The sequence below is a fragment of the Nerophis ophidion genome, linkage group LG09, assembly GCF_033978795.1.
Source record: "Nerophis ophidion isolate RoL-2023_Sa linkage group LG09, RoL_Noph_v1.0, whole genome shotgun sequence".
NCBI lineage: Eukaryota > Metazoa > Chordata > Actinopteri > Syngnathiformes > Syngnathidae > Nerophis > Nerophis ophidion.
In genome coordinates this window covers 51,072,875-51,097,947 of record NC_084619.1, presented here as the reverse complement: position 1 = coordinate 51,097,947, position 25,073 = coordinate 51,072,875, and the positions used below count along the sequence as shown (strand labels likewise).

General features: G+C 37.6%; 2 protein-coding genes across 4 annotated transcripts in view; one reads left to right on the top strand and one right to left on the bottom strand.

Annotated features, from left to right (window-relative positions):
- The window catches only part of LOC133559435 (centrosomal protein of 170 kDa-like), a 101,319-nt gene extending 95,428 nt beyond the window's left edge, over window positions 1–5,891 (bottom strand). For all 3 annotated transcript variants that reach the window (XM_061911187.1, XM_061911189.1, XM_061911188.1), the window contains exon 1: window positions 5,751–5,891. In XM_061911187.1, the coding sequence (XP_061767171.1) occupies window positions 5,751–5,825 (75 nt within the window). In that variant the 5' untranslated portion in view covers window positions 5,826–5,891. The remainder of the gene's footprint in view (window positions 1–5,750) is intronic.
- A 4,943-nt stretch (window positions 5,892–10,834) lies between these two features.
- LOC133559434 (rhotekin-2-like) lies at window positions 10,835–25,039 on the top strand. The gene is made up of 12 exons (XM_061911186.1): window positions 10,835–11,365; window positions 13,642–13,832; window positions 14,084–14,130; window positions 14,230–14,283; window positions 14,343–14,460; window positions 15,476–15,676; window positions 16,021–16,115; window positions 18,131–18,237; window positions 18,369–18,500; window positions 20,568–20,736; window positions 20,992–21,099; window positions 21,767–25,039. The coding sequence occupies exons 1-12, from the start codon at window positions 11,219–11,221 to the stop codon at window positions 22,402–22,404; spliced, it is 2,007 nt and encodes a 668-aa protein (XP_061767170.1). The 5' UTR covers window positions 10,835–11,218; the 3' UTR covers window positions 22,405–25,039.
- Window positions 25,040–25,073: the final 34 nt, after the last annotated feature.

Genomic DNA, 25,073 nt, shown 5'->3' with positions numbered 1-25,073 from the left:
GAGAGAGAGGAAAAGCTGAACTGCACTGGTATTATCTTAACATTCTATGGCTTGAAGCCCAAAAAAATCTTGCAGCTGAGGAGTCAGTGGTGTGCAATGTAAAGAGGAAAAGAAATATAAGAAGATTGCAGGTAATTAGGGAGAACTTGTTTTGTTTACATGCTCTGCAAGCGTTCTAAACACAGTTGACATAAAAATTTACCTTTTTGGAATTGTGCATTCAAACAGGTTAACATTTGTTTCATTGGACCTCAACACATTTTCAAAAAGTTTCTATGTAATTCTGGTTAAAAAAAGGCTGATGTAAAAAACAACATAGGCCATCATCATTCACCACAAAGCCCCAAATCGTAGCAGCATCCCGGTTTTACCTCCCACCGTGAACGATGAGCCCGACAAAACATCCAAATCAGCAAATAAATGACAAGGCCGGGGCCCAGACAAAAGTTCAGTTAAAAAACTGAAAGAAAAAACGGCGACCTAAAATCTGAGCGTCTTGAAGTGGTTCTGCCAGGAAGAGAGTAGGACGATATAAGTCAAAAAGTGCCATGTTGATGAACTCCTATTCAACAGAACCGATTGTGATTCAAGCAAAATGTGCCAAATGAAAGTGCTGTATGAAAACAAACACATATTGAACACAACGTTGTGCCGCACAGCGACAACACAATTGCTTGTTTTTGTACATGCTAAACCCACAAGTTGAGCAGTTCAAAACATGGCAACAACTAACATTTTTTGTAAGATATTCCAATCTTGTCATATCGAGGATGTTTGACTAAAGTTTTTAAAGAGGAACTGCACTTTTTTTTTTTATTTCGCCTACATCCTTATTTTAGACAAGAACAAGTTTATTTTGTTAATGCAGTCTAAATAGTAAATAAATGCAATCAAAAGTCAGTTTACACTGGAGCTTATAAGAGTTGCTCTATTCTGCCTATAAAGCCCTTAAAAAACATCCAAATACCTCCATTAAGGTTTTATATACAAGCTTTACGTAATGTATATACGTAATGTAGTAACAGGCACATTAATAATAACATTTAAACATTTGGCAAATTTTAAGCATAATTTCAAAAACGCATCATAACGTTCGATATTTTTTCGACCAACATCACTGATTACTACTCACTTACGACTTCACGAGCGAGCCAAAAAACACAATAAAAACATCACTGCTGTCATTAAGATGCCGAATGATAGAATTGTTTAGATGAAGAATGAGTATCCATCCATTCATCCATTTTCTTCTGCCGCTTGTCCCTTTTGCATTGATTGATTGATAGATTACAACTTTTATTAGTAGATTGTACAGTACAGCACATATTCTGTACAATTGACCACTAAATGGTAAAACCCGAATATGTTTTTCAACTTGTTTAAGTCGGGGTCCACGTAAATAAATTCATGGTAAGAAAAAGGGAGGCGGAACCAAGCGTGTTTTTGTCTCCCTCGCCATTTCCGCGTTTAAATTGGCTGTCATAGTGTACGAAGTTGTCAGATTACGTCCTCATCCTTATACTATCAAGGTGAGACGCATGATTTATGATCTTGAATAAACGTTCACGAGCACCGATTGGAGGAAGCAGCTTACCACTCGATTATGTCAATATAAGCACACAGGCTAGTGATCACAGCACCGCTCTAAATAGTGTCTGTATTAGCGCTTATAACGATGTCACTAATACTTGGTTAAGATATAAGTCACAAAATGTAAATATTGTATTGTTGGGAGTTTTGTGGATGGTTATTTATTGGATTTTGTGGGACGAAAAGAAGACCTCCTACTGGCTCCAATGTAAGCAAAATTTAATTTACGAATTAGAATGCAATTAAAAAAATGCCTCCACCCTCATCCATCCATCCATCCATCCATTTTCTAGCGCTTATTCCTTTCGAGGTCACGGGGGTTGCTGGAGCCTATCTCAGTTGCATTCAGGCGGTAGGCAGGGTACACCCTGGACAAGTCGCCACCTCATCACAGGGCCAACACAGATAGACAGACAACATTCACACTCAAATTCACACACTAGGGCCAATTTAGTCTTGCCAATCAACCTATCCCCAGTCTTTGGAGGTGGGAGGAACCTGGAGTCAGGATGAGAACATGCAAACTCCACACAGAAAGATCCCGAGCGCATGATCGAACCCAGGACCTTTGTATTGTGAGGCAGACGCACTAACCCCTCTACCACCGTGCTGCCCTCTCAATCGGCATGTCTTTCATAATGATTGTGAACGATAGGCACAATTCCAAAAAAGTGCAGTTCCCCTTTAAAGCAGTAGATAATTTCCAAATGCAGAGCCCTTGTCTCTTAAAGAGGGTATTTGACTACAATTCTTGCAGCAAGTTCCTAAAAAGAGCTGACTGCAGCTCAGTCCAGCCATATAGAGGACATTTGACTAAGATTCAAACCCTTTATTTCTTGAATCCAAAATATTGGAATTCAGTGATTTGGTGCATTTCCAAACAACTCCAATTATGCACAAAGCAACATATAACCTGGTACCCAAGAATGTACAATTATTCTCAATAAATGAAAAATATAACCTTAGACAAATCTAAGTTAAAACATGTGTATGCACGTACAACACCTAAAACCTTTAGCATATCAGTATGTGGAGTTAAAATATGGATTAGATTAAGCAAAGAAATCAAACAATGTACTAATATGATCCAGTGTAAGAAACTATTCAAACTTAAAGTGTTTACAAAATAAAAGGAAAAAGAATCCTGGTAAACATCTCAAACCTTATTAAAAAAAGAGGAACATCTTACTCATCTCATAATGTGAACTATAAATTATTCAACTATTTATGTATTATAATATTATTTAATGTTATATATGATTTACTAATTTATCTATTTATTGATTCACTTTATTTAATAGTTGTTGTGTTACGGAATGAGTAGTAACAAATAGGGGTGTGGGAAAAAATCAATTCGATTTTGAATCACGATTCTCACGTTGTGCGATTCAGAATGGATTCTAATTTTTTTTTTTTTATCGATTTTTTTTATTTTTACCAATCCAACAAAACAATACACAGCAATACCATAACAATGCAATCCAATTACAAAACCAAACCTGACCCAGCAACACTCAGGACGGCAATAAACAGAGCAATTGAGAGAAGACACGCACACGACACAGAACAAACCAAAAGTAGTGAAACAAAAATTAATATTATCAACAACAGTATCAATAGTAGTTATAATTTCAGCATCCATCCATCCATTTTCTACCGCTTATTCCCTTTCGGGGTCGCAGGGGGCGCTGGCGCCTATCTCAGCTACAATCGGGCGGAAGGCGGGGTACACCCTGGACAAGTCGCCCGATTAAAAATCCCTCATTGACATTATCATTAGACATTTATAAAATTTTAAATAAAAGAACAATAGTGTCACAGTGGCTTACACTTGCATCGCATCTCATAGGCTTGACAACACACTGTGTCCAATATTTTCACAAAGATAAAATAAGTCATATTTTTGGTTTGTTTAATAGTTAAAACAAATTTACATTATTGCAATCGGTTGATAAAATATTGTCCTTTACAACTATAAAAGCTTTTAACAAAAATCTACTACTCCGCTTGCATGTCAGCAGCCTGCTGAAATGAATAGAAAATTATTTTAAATCGGGAAAAAAACGTTTTTGAATCAAGAATCGTGTTGAATTGAAAAAAAATCGATTTTGAATCAAATCGTGACCCCAAGAATCGATATTGAATCTAATCGTGGGACACCCAAAGATTCGCAGCCCTAGTAACTAATGTGTTAGTAATTGCTATGATACGAAAACGAGTGGGATTCTGTAAATAAGCTCTGCTTCCTTCTAATCCTTTTCGGATATACTGTAATGAGAAACAATAATTATTTCAAATGTATAATATATGTATAATATATTTCAAAATGCAACACGGAACGACACAGGAGGTCCTTCATACCGACAGCCATCAGACTATAATGCATATGTTCCTTCTTGACTGCACTTAAATGTAGAATATATCCATCCATCCATTTCCCACCGCTTATTCCCTTTGGGGGCGCTGGTGCCTATCTCAGCTACAATCAGGCGGAATGCGGCGTACACCCTGGACAAGTCGCCAACTCATCGCAGGGCCAACACAGATGGACAGACAACATTCACACTCACATTCACACACTAGGGCCAATGTAGTGTTGCCAATCAACCTATCCCAAGGTGCATGTCTTTGTAGAGTATATGTATAATATATTTCTAATATTCATATATTATAAATTATATAAATATATATGTATTATCCATCCATCCATTTTCTACCGCTTATTCCTTTTGGGGTCGCGGTGGGCGCTGGTGCCTATCTCAGCTACAATCGGGCGGAAGGCAGGGTACACCCTAGACAAGTCGACACCTCATCGCAGATGTATTATATTATTTATTATTTATTATTGTCTATTGTGAGCGAACTGTGGTGCTGAATTTCCCCCAGCGATCAATAAAGTACTTTCTATTCTATTCTATGTGATGTATCCTATCGTAATTGTATGCATGTTCGGAATACCTGCTCAGTGGCCTTGTGGATACAGTGTCCGCCCTGAGACTGGAAGGTCGTGAGTTCAAACCCCGGCCGAGTCATACCAAAGACTATAATTGCCTCCTTGTCTCAGCATCAAGGGTTGGAATTGGGGCTTAAATCACCAAAATGATACCTGAGCATGGCCACTGCTGTTGCTCACTGCTCCTATCACTTCCAAAGGGGGGTGAACATAGGGATGGGCCAACGAGTGTGTGTGCCTATCGTTGGGACTTTAACTTTACTAAAGTAACACCATAATCATAGTAAAAAATAATATTTGTGTTGAAATGTATGACTTTATTTTTGAACCACGGGTATATTATGCATTTGTGAAGATATAGCAAATCTTTGCGTTACTCTTATATACAAAATAAGAATCCAGGGAGAAGTTTGTTCCACTTTTTTAACAATATGTCCCCGTGGACAATTTCATTGAATAGTCTTTCTATAATGCATGCATTTAACACACCATTTTTTGTAGCTGTTTGGAGTACATTGACAGTCAGTGTGAGCACAAAGGAAGAAGATCCATGCAGGCCAGCGAGCTCCAGGAAAACAAAGCTTCCACATACAGAAGAAGAGGAGGGGGTTGTCAAGAAGCTATTCTATTATAACAATCTGAAGCATCCTCTCTTAGACGACATGTAGTCATAGAGCATCATTATGATGCTATCATGTGTCCATTAACACAAAGCCTTGCGGTGTTTGTCACCGACCTTCTCCTCCTTTGTGGTGCATGCGATCCTCCATGAATGGCTAAGGGACTTTAGCCGGCAAATCACAGAAGTACAAACGTTAAAAGGCGGCGTTTTGTTTTTTAAATCAGCGATCGAAGAGAATGTGCAGAGACGCTTTGCATGATGGTCGTCATGATGGCAATAGCTTAAGCAGGGTCGCCATCAATTGGTCGGTAATGTTTAGCTCAGCTAATCGTTTTTCCACATTAAAAATAAGCTTTCACTTGAGTCTAGTTATATGCGACATTTTATATATATTTGTAGACGGTTTTATCGATTGGCATCCTTATTTAAGCATCAGCACTTCCGTTCATTCTCTTCATGTTCTCTCCCTATTCCTTCACGTGGACTACTAAACCTGGCAAAATGACGTTTTTATTGTATATTCTCTGATTAAAGGTTTTTCACCCTGCACGTCGTTAATGATGTGTGAGTGAGAATGGAGCCTACCGTTTCTGCCGCAGTATACGGTCTGGCTCCGGCCTCCACTCCCGCGGTTCCACCACGGCTGATCAGTGCTTGCATGCACCGGCAGCAGCCAGGGAGGGACGTCCTGGCTGTGGTCAATTATAATGGAAAGCACTAGTTCCGGTTTTGCCTTTCAAAATAAAAAAAGCTAACGCGCTAAAGTAAGTGGGGTAGCTTATTGTGGAAAACAAGGCATAGTACGTATCTGTACATGGGATTCGACTTGACGTTTGTTTTAAACCAGTGCCTGCGTATACACTTCCAGCAACTCGACCACAGGTTCCGTCAGCAAGAACCGATTGGGCGGGTTTCCTGGTCTCATTTGGACACGTCTGAAATCGCATTGGTGCTACTGCCGGCACTGCGTCTGCAATAACAAGGCTGTCCCCAATGCTGTGTAGGGATGTGCCAGCAAATAAAAAACAGAAAACTAACACTACAGTGGGGCAAAAAAGTAGTCAGCCACCGATTGTGCAAGTTCTCCCACTTAAAATGATGACAGAGATATGTAATTTTCATCATAGGTACACTTCAACTGTGAGAGACAAAATGTGGAAAAAAAATCCAGGAATTCACATTGTAGGAATTTTGAAGAATTTATTTGTAAATTATGGTGGAAAATAAGTATTTGTTCAACCATTCAAAGCTCTCACTGATGGAAGGAGGTTTTGGCTCAAAATCTCACGATACATGGCCCCATTCATTCTTTCCTTAACACGGATCAATCGTCCTGTCCCCTTAGCAGAAAAACAGCCCAAAAGCATGATGTTTCCACCCCCATGCTTCACAGTAGGTTTGGTGTTCTTGGGATGCAACTCAGTATTCTTCTTCCTCCAAACACATCAAGTTGAGTTTATACGAAAATGGATACATGGATGATACAGCAGAGGATTGGGAGAATGTCATGTGGTCAGATGAAACCAAAATAGAACTTTTTGGTATAAACTCAACTCGTCGTGTTTGGAGGAAGAAGAATACTGAGTTGCTTCCCAAGAACACCATACCTACTGTAAAGCATGGGGGTGGAAACATCATGCTTCGGGGCTGTTTTTCTGCTAAGGGGACAGGACGATTGAGCCGTGTTAAGGAAAGAATGAATGGGGCCATGTATTGTGAGATTTTAAGCCAAAACCTCCTTCCATCAGTGAGAGCTTTAAATGGTTGACCAAATACTTATTTTCCACCATAATTTACTAATAAATTCTTTAAAATTCCTACAATGTGAATTCCTGGATTTTTTTTTTTCACATTCTGTCTTTCACAGTTGAAGTGTACCTATGATGAAAATTACAGACCTCTGTCATCATTTTAAGTGGGAGAACTTGCACAATCGCTGGCTGACTAAATACTTTTTTGCCCCACTGTATATATATATATATACCCACACACAGACATATATATTATTTACTTTTTTTTTTCTTAATCAAACATCTGAAATAAACATTTATGGAGTAAAATGACTCCCAAAACTCTACAAACACACAAAAATATTTTTTTTTACTCACGCCTAATGATTTGCGATAAAAAAAAAATACAAACCCCGAGTTGTGAAATTGTGTTAGATGTAAATATAAACGGAATACAATGATTTGCAAATCATTTTCAACCAATATTCAGTTGAATATGCTACAAAGACAACATATTTGGTGTTCAAACTGATAAAACATTTTTTTTTTTTGCAAATACCGTATTTCCTTGAATTGCCGCCGGAGCGCTAATTATTTTAAAACCTCTCCCCACTACGGCACTTACCAAAGGTATGCTGTTAAAATTTGAGTGTGATGTAAGCTTGGACCTTAAATCCTACTGAATAGCTCTTAATCTTCCCTTTTTGCGATTTCAAATTACCGGTATTGGAATCAGCCTCCTCCATTTTGAAAATGATGACAGGGGACGTGTCACTCGTGAGTCGTGACGTCACGAGTTTGACCAGGCGGTAATACTAAGCATGAGCAGATTATTTTGGGAAGCAAGTTTGACCCGGCAGTAATTCAAGGCAGGCGTATACTATATGCCCTGCGGCAATTCAAGGAAATAGGGTAATCATTAACTTTAGAATTTGATGCCAGCAACACGTGACAAAGAAGTTGGGAAAGGTGGCAATAAATACTGATAAAGTTGAGGGATGCTCATCAAACACTTATTTGGAACATCCCACAGGTGTACAGGCTAATTGGGAACAGGTGGGTGCCATGATTGGGTATAAAAACAGCTTCCCAAAAAATGCTCAGTCCTCCACAAGAAAGGATGGGGCGAGGTACACCCCTTTGTCCACAACTGCGTGAGCAAATAGTCAAATAGTTTAAGAACAACGTTTCTCAAAGTGCAATTGCAAAAAATTTAGGGATTTCAACATCTACGGTCCATAATGTCATCAAAAGGTTCAGAGAATCTGGAGAAATCACTCCACATAAGTGGCATGGCCGGAAATAAAGATTGAATGACCGTGACCTTCGATCCCTCAGACGGCACTGTATCAAAAACCGACGTCAATCTCTAAAGGATATCACCACATGGGCTCAGGAACACTTCAGAAAATGACTGACACTAAATACAGTTTGTCGCTACATCTGTAAGTGCAAGTTAAAGCTCTACTATGCAAAGCGAAAGCTATTTATCAACAACATTCAGAAACGCCGCCGGCTTCTCTGGGCCCGAGATCATCTAAGATGGACTGATGCGAAGTGGAAAAGTGTTCTGTGGTCTGACGAGTCCACATTTCAAATTGTTTTTGGAAACTGGACAGTTGTGTCCTCGGGAACAAAGAGGAAAATAACTATCCGGATTGTTATAGGCGCAAAGTTCAAAAGGAAGCATCTGTGATGGTATTTTGGTGCATTAGTGCCCAAAGCATGAATAACTTACAGATTTGTGAAGAAACGATTAATGCTGAAAAGTACATACAGGTTTTGGAGCAACATATACTGCCATTCAAGCAACATTATCATGGACGCCTCTGCTTATTTCAGCAAGACAATGTCACATCACGTGTTACAACAGCGTGGCTTCATAGTAAAAGAGTGCGGGTACTGGACTGGCCTGCCTGTAGTCCAGACCTGGCTTTCATTGAAAATTTTGAAGCCTAAAATACGACAACAGAGACCCTGGACTGTTGAACAACTTAAGCTGTATACATCAAGCAATGATGGGAAAGAATTCCATCTGAAAAACCTCAAAAATGTGTCTCCTCAGTTCCCAAACGTTTATTGAGTGTCGTTAAAAGAAAAGGTGATGTATACTAAAGTGGTGAACATGCCCTTTCCCAACTACTTTGGCATGTGTTACAGCCATGAAATTCTAAGTAAATTATTATTTGCAAAAAAAAATAAAGTTTGTGTTCGAACATCAAATATCTTGTCTTTGTAGTGCATTCAATTGATTATGGGTTGAACAGGATTTGCAAATCGTTGGATTCTGTTTATATTTACATCTAACACAATTTCCCAACTCATATGGAAACAGGATTTGTGTGTTCTTCAAACAATTAAAATCAAATCACATCTTGTGTGAACCACGCACTTACAACAGGTGGTGCTGCTCACTCAATTTGAGGTTGCAAAGCCTCTTGTCTTGTCTCTGTTTTCCCAGCTAACCACTAAGGCAGTGGTTCTCAACCTTTTTTCCAGTGATGCACCCCCTCTGAACATTTTTTTAATTCAAGTACCCTCTAATCAGAGCAAAGCATTTTTGGTTGAAAAAAAGAGATGAAGAAGTAAAATACAGCACTATGTCATCCGTTGCTGATTTATTAAATTGTATAACAGTGTAAAATAGTGCTCATTTGTAGTGGTCTTTCTTGAACTATTTGGAAAAAAGATATAAAAATAACTACAAACTTGTTTAAAAATAAACAAGTGATTCAACTATAAAAAAGATTTTTACACATAGAAGTAATCATCAACTTAAAGTGCCCTCTTTGGGGATTCTAATAGAGATCCATCTGGATTCATGAACTTGATTCTAAACATTTCTTCACAAAAAAAGAAATATTTAACATCATTATTTATGGAACATGTCCACAAAAGATCTTGCTGTCAACACTGAATATTGCATTGTTGCATTTCTTTTCACAGTTTATGAACGTCCATTCATATTTTGTTGAAGTATTGTTTAATAAATACATTTATAAAGGATTTTTGAATTGTTGCTATTAGAATATTTAAAAAAAATCTCACGTACACCCTGGCATACCTTCAAGTACCCCCAGGAGTACGCGTACCACCATTTGAGAACCACTGCACTAAGGCATAACAACATAACACGGAGGAATCAATAAATAACATTCCATGATGACTGAGGAGATGATAAAATAAATGTGTTAACTTGCATGTTGAAATTGTTCCCCGTCGTTTCTGTCGGCCATTTTTACTCCCCACCAAGCTTTTTGTTATTTTTGGCAGGCACCATGTGCAAATAACAGTGCTCTGAAGGTCTTAAATTGACGCAGCAGCACCACCTGTCGTTCTAAAGTGTGAATTACGGCTGCTCTGAAGGCAACGCTTCAATATTACTGCCAAAAGTTTGAATTTAAGGAAAAATGTTTTTAAATTTGCAAATCAATCTTTTACTTGTAGAAAAGTATTTTTTTGTGTGGAATTTTGGCAGAATTTTCTGTCAGTAACTAATCATCCACCAAAACATAGTTTCGACCATGAATTTCTACTATGAATTGATTAACGTGGACCCCGACTTAAACAAGTTGAAAAACTTATTCGGGTGTTACCATTTAGCGGTCAATTGTACGGAATATGTACTGTACTGTGCAATCTACTAATAAAAGTATCAATCAATCAATCAATTCGATAGCATGCATCGGTTTTTATTCAATACATTTGATTAAAAATATATATTTATGATAGCAATTGTTCCAAAAACATTATTATATACAACAATGTATATTTACGTCCAAATGTGTCATTTAAAAAAAATCTCAAATAAGAAAAAAATTACAAAAAAAGAAAAATACACTTACGCCTGTTTTATTTGGCACTTTGACGTCACGACGTAAAACCAGCCCCAATTAAAAACGCTTGGTTATGTGACTTGTACGTACCGGCATAGGGGCGGATTGTGTTGTTTGTCGTCAATGTTATGAACTGATCATTTGAAGCAGTCTCAGTTGGTAACATTAGATGCTAATACTTTTAACTAAGATCGAAATATTTTCCAAACACTATTAGGTCGAGTTTTAAGTTGGCTTCTGTTTAATTTTATTTGTCGGGATGACTGCAGTGATTTTATAGTGGAACCTACAAAATATCACAATGGATAATTGAAAACCTAAATGTGTTTTACTCAAGTAACGGTAAGAAACACAGCAGTTATTTTTTTTAAGTTGTAATGAAACGCCTCTTTGGTTAGAACCTTGTTGACACTTCGGGTGACCAGGTAACGTTCATCGAGCGCTCCTAACCATTTGAAGTGGTCGTCGCCGGAATGCGCTTCGGCGAATGAAAAACAACATGGCGGACCAGCGGGACGTTCAAAATTCTAAACGAAACGCGAACTCCAGCCTTTTAATGTCGGGTAGTTCAGCGGTGGCCATGGAGATTAAACGGAAGAAAATACGACAGAGTGCCTTATTCCAGCACACAGAGGTAAGGATAGGTGTTTTTACTTTCCCGTCGTGTTGCTGACAGCTTGGAGTGACGCCCAGTCCAAAGTTCAATGTAACAATGCAAATAATAGTTACGTCTGTGTTTAATTCTATTAAATGTTACGAATTCGGATTTATGATAACTAATCTACACTGCAAGCTAACGCCTGTAATTCAATAGGGCAACTATACCCACTTGTTACTCAGTTGTTTAAATTCAAACCTGTGTGCATTCAAAGTTGTCATTTTGCAAGATTACACACACACTGGTAATTGTCTATAAAAGCACACCAAATCATAAAAATAAATGTCCGGGGGATGTTCACATTTGGTTGTGACGGATTAAAATGACCAGCAGGTGCATTGAGTTACTACAAACCCCGTTTCCATATGAGTGGAGAAATTGTGTTAGATGTAAATATAAACAGAATACAATGATTTGCAAATCCTTTTCAATCCATATTCAATTGAATGCACTACAAAGACAAGATATTCGATTTTCAAACTCATAAACATTTCTTTTTTTTTTGCAAATAATAATTAACTTACAATTTCATTGCTGCAACACGTGCCAAAGTAGTTGGGAAAGGAAATGTTCACCACTGTGTTACATCACCTTTTCTTTTAACAACACTCAATAAAAGTTTGGGAACTGAAGAAAATAATTGTTGAAGCTTTGAAAGTGGAATTCTTTCCCATTCTTGTTTAATGTAGAGCTTCAGTCGTTTTACAGTCCAGGGTCTCCGCTGTAGTATTTTACGCTTCATAATGCGCCACACATTTTTGATGGAAGACAGGTCTGGACTGCAGGCGGGCCAGGAAAGTACCCGCACTCGCCACGCTATTTTAACACTTGTCTTGCTGAAATAAGGATGGGCGTCCATGATAACGTTGCGTGGATGACAACATATGTTGCTCCAAAACCTGTATGGACCATTCAGCATTAAAGGTGCCTTTACAGATGTGTAAGTTACCCATGCCTTGGGCACTAATACGCCCCCATACCATCACAGATGCTGGCTTTTGAACTTTGCGCCTATAACAATCCGGATGGTTATTTTCCTCTGTGTTCTGGAGGACACCACGTCCTCTGTTTCCAAATATAATTTGAAATGTGGACTCGTCAGACCACAGAACCTTTCCACTTTGCATCAGTCCATCTTTGGTGAGTTCCGGCCCAGCCAAGCCGGCGGCGTTTCAGGATATTGTTGATGAATGGGTTTGGCTTTGCATAGTAGAGTTTTAACTTGCACTTACAGATGTAGCGATACAAACTGTAGTTACTGGCAGTGGTTTTATGAAGTGTTCCTGAGCCCAAGGGGATGATATCCTTTACACTCTGATGTCGTTTTTTGATTCAGTACTGCCTGAGGGATCAAAAGTCCGTAATATCATCTCTTACGTGCAGTGATTTCTCCAGATTCTCTGAATCTTTTGATGATTTTACGGACCGTAGATGGTAAAATCCCTAAATTCCTTTCAATAACTCGTTGAGAAATGTTGTTTTAAAACTGTTTGACAATTTGTTTACAAATTGTTGACCCTCGCCCCATCCTTGTTTGTGATTTACTCACAGTAGCATTTCATGGAAGCTGCTTTTATACCCTATCATGGCACCCAACTGTTCCCAATTAGCCTGCACACCTGTGGGATGTTCCATATAAGTGTTTGATGAGCATTTCTCAACTTTATTAGTATTTATTGCCACCTTTCCCAACTTCTTTGTCATGTGTTGCTGGTATCAAATTCTAAAGTTAATGATTATTTGCAAAAAAAAAAGTTTATCAGTTTGAACTTTAAATATGTTGTCTTTGTAGCATATTCAACTGAATATGGGTTGAAAATGATTTGCAAATCATTGTATTCCGTTTATATTTACATCTAACACAATTTCCCAACTCATATGGAAACGGGTTTTGTAGTATGGACAATAATGACCACTTTTAGAAACCCCAGAACCAATTGTATATGCACTAATTTCAGTCATAGTGCAAAATTCATATCTGACGGGACATTTATTTATAAGACTACACTACATGCATTTATAAGACTTCAACTTACCTTTGTTGTCATTCAAACTGTTGCAAACTTCCCAGTGTTAAAATGGAACTAAACAAATAAATACAAGCATTTTGGACATGCAACTACTTATACGCCTTTCAGCACTCTTCGCAACTAAACAACGCAAATCAACACAGGTATAAGTTATTGAAGATTTGAATAGTTTTGCATAAGTGAAAGAGAGACTTCAGTCATTGTACTCCGTCTTGTTGCAAGAACGCCAAAATTCAAGACAAGCTGGACTTTGAGGTGCGGATGCGAGACGGCGCCTATAAGCTGCTGATGGCTTCCAGCAAGAGAGAGCAGATCCTCAACGCCTCTAAGAACCTGCTTACCTGCAACGCCAGGATCAAGGCGTACATTGGTCAGATGGAGAAGGAGCAGCATCTGCATCATATGAGAGAGAGGTAAGTAAATATAATGGTTTACAATTCCTGCAAATACACATTAGTACATCCTTATTCCCCATAAGAGACCAGTGACCTAGATGAAGATGTGTCGACAGTATCTATTGTTGGCTAAAGCTGTATATTGCTGGAACCCATAAATGATTATATTATACATACTTGGATGTTGTCAACCGCTTCTTTAATGACTAAGTGTTATTTCATTACAATAAAGCAGTTATCATACTATGACACTTAAAATGACATTGCAGGCTTTCAGAGGAGCGCGTGCCTTGTCGAGCAACAATCGCTCTGTCTGGTGAGTCAAAAAAGTCAAGAACAGAAAAAAATAAATCTTGAAATCAACTATAAATGTGTAGCGTTTGTATTTGGTAAAATTTACTTTTCTCTGTTGCAGGTATTCGTATTCCATTAATGTGGAAGGATCAGGATCACTTTAACAACAGAGGAAGTGAGTTTTTCGTCGTTCTGCTTCCATTCGTACATCGACACCGTGTTCATATTTTTTAGGTTCGCGGCGAGTGGCTCTGTTCTGTCTGATGAAGATGGGCTCTCAGGTGTTTGACACCAAGATCATAATAGTGGACAGATCCATCACTGACGTCTGCTTTGAGGAAGTCACCATCTTGTAAGTACTTCATGAGATTAACATTTTTTGTAAGTTATTGTCAAAAATATAATACATCCTTTATTTTGTCTTTTTACCATCATGAACTTTTGCGAGCTAGTTAAGTTTTTTTGTCCGCCACTCACTTGCCTTTAAATTGTGCACGTATTGTTTTAAAAATACAGTCCTCCCTTGCAACACTGCACTTTGACGTTAAGCATTTTCAAACATAAAAAAGGCCAAAGGCACTAAAAATATCCACCCTCAGCAATATTGGCCACAATATGAGACCAAACCAATCAGAGTGCACTTACTCAGCCTCCGGCAGCATTACTATATTGAATTATAAGAGTGGAAATTTGACTATGTGGGGGTTATTTCATGTCTAGAGGGATCTCCTAATGTTAGAACACATATTTAGAATTTCTTTAAAAAACAATTTATGCTTTAATTATGACAATATTTGAGTTTTTACTTTAGTGAGGACTGGAACCAATTAACAACAGTAAAGAAGGGTTTATTATATAGCTATTTTTCCTATACTAAACCAAATTCCTACTATTGTACTATCAATTTATTTTCATTTCCTGTTAAATACAACATTTGCCATTCTTTTTTGCAGTAAAAAGGTGTTAAGTAATTTTATTGGTTGTAATTTTTTTTATTTCAATATAAAAATTGTTGTTCTTATTTTACAATGTAGTATGTATGTCTTTTTGATAATTTGATAATCATATATTTAAAAAAACAATATACTGAAATAAAGCAATGTGTTAAGAAAAAATACAAAACTTGCAATTTTTGCAAGAAAGGCTCAGATTTTGCAAAAAATTATACGTTAAAAAAATGATAAACATCTTTTAAGTAAAAAAATACCAAATTCATGATTGTTTCATATTTTTTGCATTAGGAGAGGTTGTAGTAGAGTATTCACGAATGCCTTTTAACACATTAAAAAATTAATTTTATGTAAAATTAATAAACTAAAATATGGTTTATTTTTTAAATTGATCCTAACTGTTCTTCTCTATGATAGCAACGATGCAGTACCTCAGTTTGAGCTGAGGGTGGAGCTGTGGAGCTGTGCCGTTGACGAGGAGCTGACTTTAGTAAACACTCCGAGAAAGCTGGCCAAAAAGCTCCGGAACTCTTTTGGGAAGACAGCCGGCAAGAAGCTCTGCCCCCTGCTGGACAGTCCCGACCCTGACACTTTCCTACAATACAACCCAGTGCCTGCGTATGTTGGATTGTTTTACCTTATATTGTGTTGCGTGAAACCCACTTTAGCAGTGTGCTGGGAGCTAAACATGACAATGAGTCGCCAGTTGAACAATTTGTGTATTGTGATGCCTGCTCGCTCAACAAGTTTTTAAACAAAAGACGGCAACAGGAGACTTAAAATATGCTTTAACATATGTTTGGTGTTATGAGACGAGGATTTGACAAAAAGCAAACAAGGGGAGGTGCTATCTGTGATGCCTCTTCATTACTCTTTAACGTATACTTGTATACATACGTACATATGTGGCTGTTGTGATGCATTATTCAGCTAAACTCTGTATTATATGTGTGGTGTTCCAGAGGAGCTAAGTACAACCTACTGGCCTACTCCACCATGCGACTGCCTGAGGCTGAAAGCAGCTTTCAATCCATCTCGCTCGTTGTGCTGCTAAATGGTAAGAAAACAGAAATATACCCTGTCATGAAATGTTTATAAGGTCTTACTTTCTACTGTTGAGGCTTTGGGATGTCAACCAAATGCATATGTGGTTTTACACCAACATTCCATGCTTATCTTGATGGAAAAGAGTAAACTGAAGGATTTCGTAAACAAGTCAGGCAGTGAAAGCATTGTTGTTATGAAGTGATGGTACAACATAGCACAAGCATGATAAAACTGACCCAGTCTTTCTATCGACTGACATGAGATTATAAATGCCATTTTCCCCAAAAAGTTATAAGACAAAATCAAAATGTGTGTGTGAGTGAGGGAAAGAAAAAGCTCTGACTCATTTAGGAAAAAGCTGTTTGGCGCCACCTGTTGGTCTGCTTGTATTGATTTGTAGGCCTTGAATATAAGACAATCCCTCTTTTTCAAGATCCGCATTTTTTTTAGACAAAAAAGGACTGAACACTAATGTGTATGACTGACAAGAATAAAAGCGCTGACTGGCTTGTGGAGAACATGTTTGGCATCACCTGTATGTCTGCATGTGCAAATATGGAGACCTTAAATATAACACAGGACGTTCTTTTTAAAAAAACAATGCATTTTCAAAGACAAAAAAAGACTGATCATCAGTGTGTGTGTGAGTGACGGGAAGAAAAGCTCTGACTGCTTTGGAGAAGTCGTTTGGCACCACGTGCAAATCGTAGATCTTGAATTTGAGACATGTCTTTTTTAACAGCCACATTTCTAAAGCAAAAAAAAAAAAAAAAAGACGGGTAATCTGTGCGTGTGAGTGACTCCAAAAAAAGCTCTGACTGTTTTGGAGAGAAGTTGCTTGTCTGAATGTGTAAATCTGTAGACCGTGAATATTGATATTAGGTATTCTTTAAAAGCATAATATTTTATAGCGAAAAAAAGACTGGTCACTTGTTTGTGTGATTAACAAAAAGAAAAGCTCAAACTGGCTTGGAGAGAAGTTGTTTTGCACCACAAGTTTGTCTGCATGCCCTCAAATCTAAGACAGCACATTTTTTGCAAAATCAGCATTTTCAAACAGCTAAAACATACTGGTCATCACTGTGCGTGAGTGACTGGAAGAAAAGCTCTGACAGGCTTGGAGATAAGTTGTTTACCACCGCCTGTTGGTCTGCATGTGCATATCAGTACACCTGTAATATAAGACATCACATTTTTGTGAAATCCGCATTTTTAAAGACAAAAAAAGACTAATCACCAATGCGTGTAAGTGACTGGAAGAAAAACTCGGACTGGCTGGGGGGGGCTTGTTTGTCACCACCTGTTGGTCTGCATGTGCAAATCTGTGGACCTTGAATATAAGACACCACGTCTTTTTTAAAAGTAAAAAAAAAGACGGGTATTCAGTGTGTGAGTGACAGGAAGAAAATTCTGACTGGCTCGGGAAGGAACTTTTGGCACCACCCATTGGTCTGTATGCGCAAATCTGTAGACTGTGATGTTGACATTGGGTATTTTTTTTAAAGACTGGTCACTAGTTTGTGTGATTGACGAGAAGTTAAGCTCTACTGGCTTGGAGAGAAGTTGTGTGGCACCACAAGTTTGTCCGCATGTGAAAATCTGTAGTCCTTGAATAAAAGACACTTCCAAAAAGATTAGACATAGGTGTGTTTAAATTACGGGGAGAAAAGCTTGAACACAAGACACCCAGTGTTTTTTAGAGACCTACATTTAAAGACATTATAAAGACTGATCACTTAATTGTGTGTGACAGGAAAAAAATTGGCTTGCAAAAAAATTGCTGGGCGTCACTTTTTGTTTTACATTTATAAATCTGTAGACATCAAATATAACACTGACCATTTAGTTTCTGGTCTTTCAAGACCAGCTTCTTTTTAGAATAAAGACAAAAAAGCCTGAAATCCTGGCTTATACAGAGATCTTTCCAGGTAAAAATATTGTCTTACATTCAGATCTTTGTGCTGTCTTGGATCTACATTATGTTGTTTCATCTGCATTTCACCACCATTTTTCCATCACTTTCAGCTGATTGGTCGTCCTGGCTTCCACTTTACGGCAATCTGTGTTGCCGCTTGGTGGCCCAGCCTGCATGTATGACGCAGCGTGTCATGGCAGGCTATCTCAATCAGAAGGTAACGTCACCTGTTGTAGACGTTGCTGCTTCTTCTTCTTCTTTAATCCCTAAAATCTAACAAGTCTTTTCTATCCTATCCTATCCTATCCTATCCTATCCTATCCTAACAGTCTGTGTTTGTGTGCCCAGCAAAGCGTTGAGGGCCTCCAGCGCTGCTGCAGACTCTACTGCGTGTTGAGCGCCGCCTCCTTGTCATGCTACTTCAGCCCAGAGGAGATTGAAGCTAAACTGCAGCCCACACTTAGCCTGGCAGTCAACAAGGTGAGAAGATGACTTTAGTGTAGTGTAATGTGGTGTATTGTAATGTAGTGTAATGTGTTGTGTATTGTGATGTAGTGTATTGTAATGTAGTGTAGTGTGATGTGGTGTAGTGTATTGTGATGTTGTGTAATTAGTGTAATGTAATGTGTAGTGTAATGTGGCGTAGTGTAATGTAGCATAGTTTAATGTAGTGTAATGTTGTTTAGGGTAATGTGGTGTAGTGTATTGTGATGTAGTGTATTGTAATGTGGTGTAGTGTATTGTGATGTTGTGTAATGTAGCGTATTGTGATGTAGTGTAATGTGAAGTGTGGTGTTATGTAGTGTAGGCTAATCTGGTGTAGTGTATTGTAATGTGTTGTAGTGTAGTGTAATGTAATGTAGTGTATTGTATTGTATTGTGATGTAATGAAGTGTGGTGTAATGTAATTTTGTGTAATGTAGTGTTGTTTAATGTGTAGTAGTGTATTGTAGTGTTGTGTAATGTGGTGTATTGTAGTGTTATGTGATGTAGTGCAATGTAATGTGTAGTGTAATGCAGTGTAGTGCAATGTAATGTTGTAGTGCAATGTAATGTAGCATAGTGTAGTCGGTCACCTTCACTTTGGACACGCTGCTTTTCATTTCATGCTCACTTGAGCTTGTTGATTAAAATGACAAAGCCACATTTAAAGCAGTGTGATGGGGAAAAAACACCTAATTTAATTAGAGATTAATAGGAAGTGTTCTAAATTGATTACTTTGTGTTGCTTCAAGGACTTGCACCTGATTACTATTTTCACTTAACTCTGCCATGCCTTTTTTACGCATTCCTTTAAAGTTAACAAGGTATACAGTTATTCCTCTATGACAGCATTATAAATGACATCCGCATATCTTCACTTTTTATGAAAAAATTCTATATTTTTTCTTCCATTCTGCCATTTCTTTATTGTAAAAGTTTGACTTTCGATGGACTTTATTTTGTAAAACTAAAACTATTTTTCCCTTCGAATAACAATTTTACCTTTTGATATTTCCATTGTAAAAAAATTATTTAGAACTTTATACAGAAATATTCTGATTTTATTTTGTAAAATTACAACTTTTTTCTGCCAATACCATTTTATTCTTCATTTTGCCATTTTTCATGTACAATGCACCCTTTTTTCACAGAAATATCCTAACTTCATTTAGTAAGATTAGAGCTATTTTCCTACCAAAACGGTTTCTTCCCATTGCCAATTTCAACCTTTTTTCAAAAAAACAACCCAACCTTTATTAAAATTACAACTTTTTTTCTGCCAATACCATTTTTTCTCAATTCGGTCAGTAGTTTTTTCATGTAAAAATTTTACCTTTTTGTTTTCCTGAAATATCCTGACTTTGTTTTGTAGAAATAATACTTTTTTTTCCCCCTCCCACTACCATTTTTCTCCATTCTGCTATTTTTCCTCTGGAAAACTTTTTCAGTAGAAATAATAGTTTTCCTTCCAAAGTTTCTTTTCCCCTCAAATATTTATATCTTTTTTACAGAAATATTCTAACCTTATTTGCAAAATTACAACTTTTTACCTCACGGCAAGGTTTTTTCTCTCTTGATAATTCAGGCCTTTTTCAAACAAATATCCTGAATTTACGCTGTATTTTAAAAAAAAAATCATATTACTGCCTTTATGTTTTTTTTAACAGAAATAGTCAGACTTAACATTTTAAAATTAAAAGTAAGATTTTTTTTTTTTATAATTTAGGCCTTTTTTTAATAAATTTCCTGAATTTACTCTGTGAGAAATGTTACCTTATTACTTCCATTTTATGTATTAAAAAAAGATAATTAAAACCTCCCCCGCCCCGAATACCCTGTTCTCCATTTTTTCTTGTGAAAAATACATATATTTTTTTTCCAGACATAATCTGACTTTTACAACTTTTTTTGTTCCAATCTTATATTTTTAATAATTAAAATTATGAATAATTTTTGGGGAAATCATGACCAGAATTTTACAACTGTGAAATACATTTTTTTTTTTGTCTACTATACTTACTTGAAAATCTTGAGGATTGCGTGAATTTTCCTGGGTTTCTGCAGGACACTCGAATCCAACTGATGGAGAAGGAGTCAGCGGGCAGGAGGAGCATAAGTCTGTCCATCATCAATTGTTACTCAGAGGGAACTCACACTGTGGTCTTCACAGCTGACACTGAAGAGGAGCTTTATGAATGGCAGGAGGCCCTCCAGCAGCACCTTTACGATCAAAGTGAGTTTCTCAAATGGTGTTTTTGTATAGAGGAAACTTTACTGTCTTAAATGACTTAGTAATTACTGTTTAAAAATGTAAATGTAATCGTAAATTAAACATTAGAATCATCAGAGGGGAAGCAAAAACGGAAACCACTGTTATCTGCTGGATGTGAGGGGTATTGCTTCCTTAATGCAGGTAGCAAAGTGTGGCCATGTCAGGAACAAAAACCCATATTCTATAAATTAATTTCTGCTGTGTGTTGCCCACCAGGTGAGTGGCTGCACTGCTGCAAACAGCTTATGAAAATAGAGGTTGCGTCGCCATGGAAACCCTCGCTCTTCCTCAACAAGGAAGCGGACTGTGTTTACAACGAGCTGAGTGAGTACATGGAAAGTGAGATTGAATTAAGCAGAGGAGGAACATTCAATGGAGATTTGACCATTGTTGATTCATAGAAAGTACTAGAAGACCTCTAGTAAGTTGTACAGTGCATCATATCTTTTAAATTCAATGAGGGATTTGTGTCACATGAGTCGCTTCCATCTTTTGTTTTGACATTTTTGGAATTCTAATATGACTTAGCTATTGTTAATTTATTGATATTCATCCAGAAATTATTATTTAAAATGTTTTTTGTATTTGTCACATACAGTAAATCTGTCATTTGACCAACAACAATATTAAACATTGTTAACATCATCAATTTTGATATTATTTTTTTAAAGTGTAAAATAATGAACTTTATTCATACTATTAAAAAAAATATTCATATATCCATCAGCCTATCATTAATATTTTTATGCAATTTTCGACTGTTATTACTGTTGCTATTTTTGTATTATTACATGTTGTACTGAATTTTAATCTTTTGTGATTGTGTGATGTTTTTTGCCTGGACCCCAGGAAGAATAGTCTCCACTGCGGTGTAGTCTAATGGGGATCCTTAATAAACTAAACGAAACTAAACTAAACTGCATTATTAAAATCATTATGATGTAAATATTAAAAGTGTATATCCGACATAAAAGTGAGTGTTTGTATGCAGGTATAAATTCTCCCGGGAGGTTTGAGCGCATCACAGACATCATCCACAACAGAATTGAGAAGACAGAAGGACGCTTCCTGATTGGCCAGGAAGAGCAGACGCAGGCTGCTGATTGGTCCACTCTGTTTGATGGCTGCCACTCAATGGTGGTGCAGAAGAGGAATGGTCCATCACTATGTCAAACCTCCACCCCTTTCTCTAGCCCTAAGGCCACCTCCAGCTCCGCCCCCAATAGCGGAAAGAAGCGTCGTGCCCCGCCCCCTCCCACGAGTCACGCCCCTCCTCCTTCTCGCCCTGACAGACCCCCTTGTCCTCCTTTCTCCCACCGGGAGAAGGAGAACCCCATCACGCTGCGCCCCAAGACCAAAACGGGCCGACCGTCCTTGGACGCCAAGTTCTCCGCCATCATCCAGCAGCTCCAGCGGAACAACTACGGGGGCGCGCCGGCGCTCGGCCGCAAGAATGCTCCGTTGGGCGTTCTGGAAGACCGTGGCAAGGCTCCGCCCCATCACCTGAGCCAACGGGACTCAGGTGAACGTGGCTTTGAAAGAGGCGGTCATGTTGGCGGTCCAACTGATGCAAGCAGGAGCCGAGTAAGGAAGTCTTTCAGGGACAGAATGAACCTTAAAGCTGCATAAAAATTACTTTTATTACTGCCTACAACCTTTTATACGTGTAGTACGGCGTACGTTTACTACAGTCCGTACCTGTGTTACTTTGTACGTTTACTACAGTATCTATTACAACATACTACATTTCATACATGTACTACTGTGTACATGTAATAACTACTGTGTACTTTTACTACATATACATTTACTAGTGCGTACGTTTACTAGTTTGTACATGTATTACTGTGTCTTATATTTCATACATACTGCGTACGGTTACCACGGTTTTTACATTATTTACGTCATACTTTTATTATAGGTTATTCGTACTTCGAACCGCAATCAGTAAGTTTTGATCTTATTATTAAGAAACATCTTTTATACAGCAGAACCTCTAAAGTCAAACAGTGCTGAAACAGACCACGAATATCGTATGGCGTGAGACCTCTCGTAGAAGGATGAATTACTTTGATGTTAACAAGCGAAAGTGAGGCTGTTTATTCACAGCCTCACTTCTATTAATAACAATATAACAATTAGACTAGTAAAGTACACGTATATTTTTTTGGGGATATCTGGAGTGAGACCTCTCAGTTGAAATATTATTGTCTTTGTGTTTTAGCTTTTTCTTGGCGGACATTAGGCGACTTCATTGGCGACGTCGCCCAGTTCAAAACTTAAAAGCGAGTAACACTTTTACAGAAGATTCCCAAAAAACACATTGTACTCTTATCATATAGAAGATCCTTAAAACAGCAGAGCACTCCTGTCATAGAAAGTATCTTTGACCGAAGATTTTTTGAAAAAGCTCTTTAAAAACAGCAGAGCACTCCTGTCATGTAAAGGGTTTTTGACGAAAGATTCTTAACAACAGCACAGCACTCCTGCCATAGAAAGGATCTTTGACTCACGTTTTTGAAGAAAGATGCTCAAAAAAAGCAGAGCACTCTTGTCATATAGAGGATCTTTGACCAATGATTTTTGAAAAATATCTTTAAAAGCAGCAGGGCACTCCTGTTATATAGATGATCATTGACTCACGTTTTTGACAGAAGATCAATTAAAAAAGCAGATAATTTCTGGCGTATAGTGGATCTTTGGTTTGCATTTTTGACAGAACATTTTTAAAAACAGCGGCCTTCTGTAAAATTGAAGATCATTGATTCGCTTTTTTGACAAAATAAATTTGAAAACAAGAGCACTCCTGTCACATAAAGGATATTTAGAATAGAATAGAAAGTAATTCATTGATCCCTGGGGCGTATTTCCAGGAGAAGACCCATACAAACAGCAGAGCATTCCTGTCATATGGAGGATCTTTGACTTGTATTTTAACGTATCTTTAAAATCAGTAAAGCACTGTGGCATGTCAGGGATCTTTGATTTGCCTTTTTGCAGAGCGGTCCTGTCATATGGAAGATCTTTGACCAGCGTAAATGTTAAAAGGTATAACAAAGTGTTGCAATGACATTGTTGAGATACAAAATAAGAATAATAGTTAAAGTACAAGCCCTTAGAGTTCCTCCAAAACTGTTCAAATAATGTTTAATTGTTGTTTTCCTAAAGCATGTTAACATGATTCAAGATCGCCTGCACAGTTAAAGTTTTTAATGACGGCCAGTTTGACCCCGGAACAGATTATTTTTATATGCTTTATTTCCATGAGTTAAAAAGACAACAATTGGCTTTCAAAGTTCGGCTATATTTTTAAAGATTTATAGCAGTAAATTGTAAAAAAAAAACAAAAAACCCTCTTCACACTGTAGGTGATGTGTCCCTTAAAACAAGGTAGACAGAAAAATCCCACTAGCTTTTCATGTGAATCCATCATAAATATTGTATTGATTCATCAATCTCACTAAAATGGAGCAAAAAAAAAAAAAAGCAATCCAATTGGAATTGATCATCTCTATGAGCAGTATTACTTTTATTTCCACTACTTTTACTGCTAATTCTTCACATTCTCACGACGTGTCCTACCTGATTGTTGTGTGCAGCCCATAAACTTCCCTCAATGACTAACATACAGTCATTGTATACTGTGCATATACAGTGGGGCAAAAAAGTATTTCGTCAGCCACCGATTGTGCAAATTCTCCCACTTAAAATGCGTGCGTGCAAGGATTGACTTTAAGCCTTCCAAGCACAGAAAGCAGACTGGAAGAGGGGGAGGAGGTGAGGCGGATTGCAATTGACTAGCAGCAATGTGTTGCAGAAAGATGCTCGCTGTGCTCTGTATGCATTAGAAATCCATTCAATGCATGTCAAAAAAACAAGACAAGGTCTGCCAAGGTCAGCGCTTGCAGCAAAGTGAAGAGAGCGAGAGAAAGAAAGCAGTTTATTGTTGTGATTGTAATCTTTTACGACTCGAATCGCTTACTTTAATTAGTTTTACTGTTTATGTGCAAAGACAAACTTTTATGTACTTCATTTTTTTTTTTTTTTAAAGATCTTTTGTCTTTTTATGGACTTTAGCACAAGAAAAAAAATAACACTTGGTTTCATCTAACTACTGTTTAGCATATTGATTATGTTGTCCGTTAATTAGTCTTCTGTTGTTTCTTGAGATGTGATCTTATTAATGGGATGGGAGAATGCCACTGAATGTTCTGAGCTTCTGTTTCCTTTCCTCTGTTGTATTAAAAGCAATAATGTTGTATAACTTTTCCTTTTAAGTCAGAATAAAAGTTAGCTTC

What these genes read in the sequence shown, in the direction of transcription:
- LOC133559434 (XM_061911186.1), top strand. Translation starts at nt 11,219, where the DNA reads ATGAAAAACAACATGGCGGACCAGCGGGACGTTCAAAATTCTAAACGA. An exon ending in TTTGAGGAAGTCACCATCTT is followed by an intron (nt 14,461 to 15,475) that starts GTAAGTACTTCA and finishes TCTCTATGATAG; the next exon opens with CAACGATGCAGTACCTCAGT. An exon ending in GCAGCACCTTTACGATCAAA is followed by an intron (nt 20,737 to 20,991) that starts GTGAGTTTCTCA and finishes GTTGCCCACCAG; the next exon opens with GTGAGTGGCTGCACTGCTGC.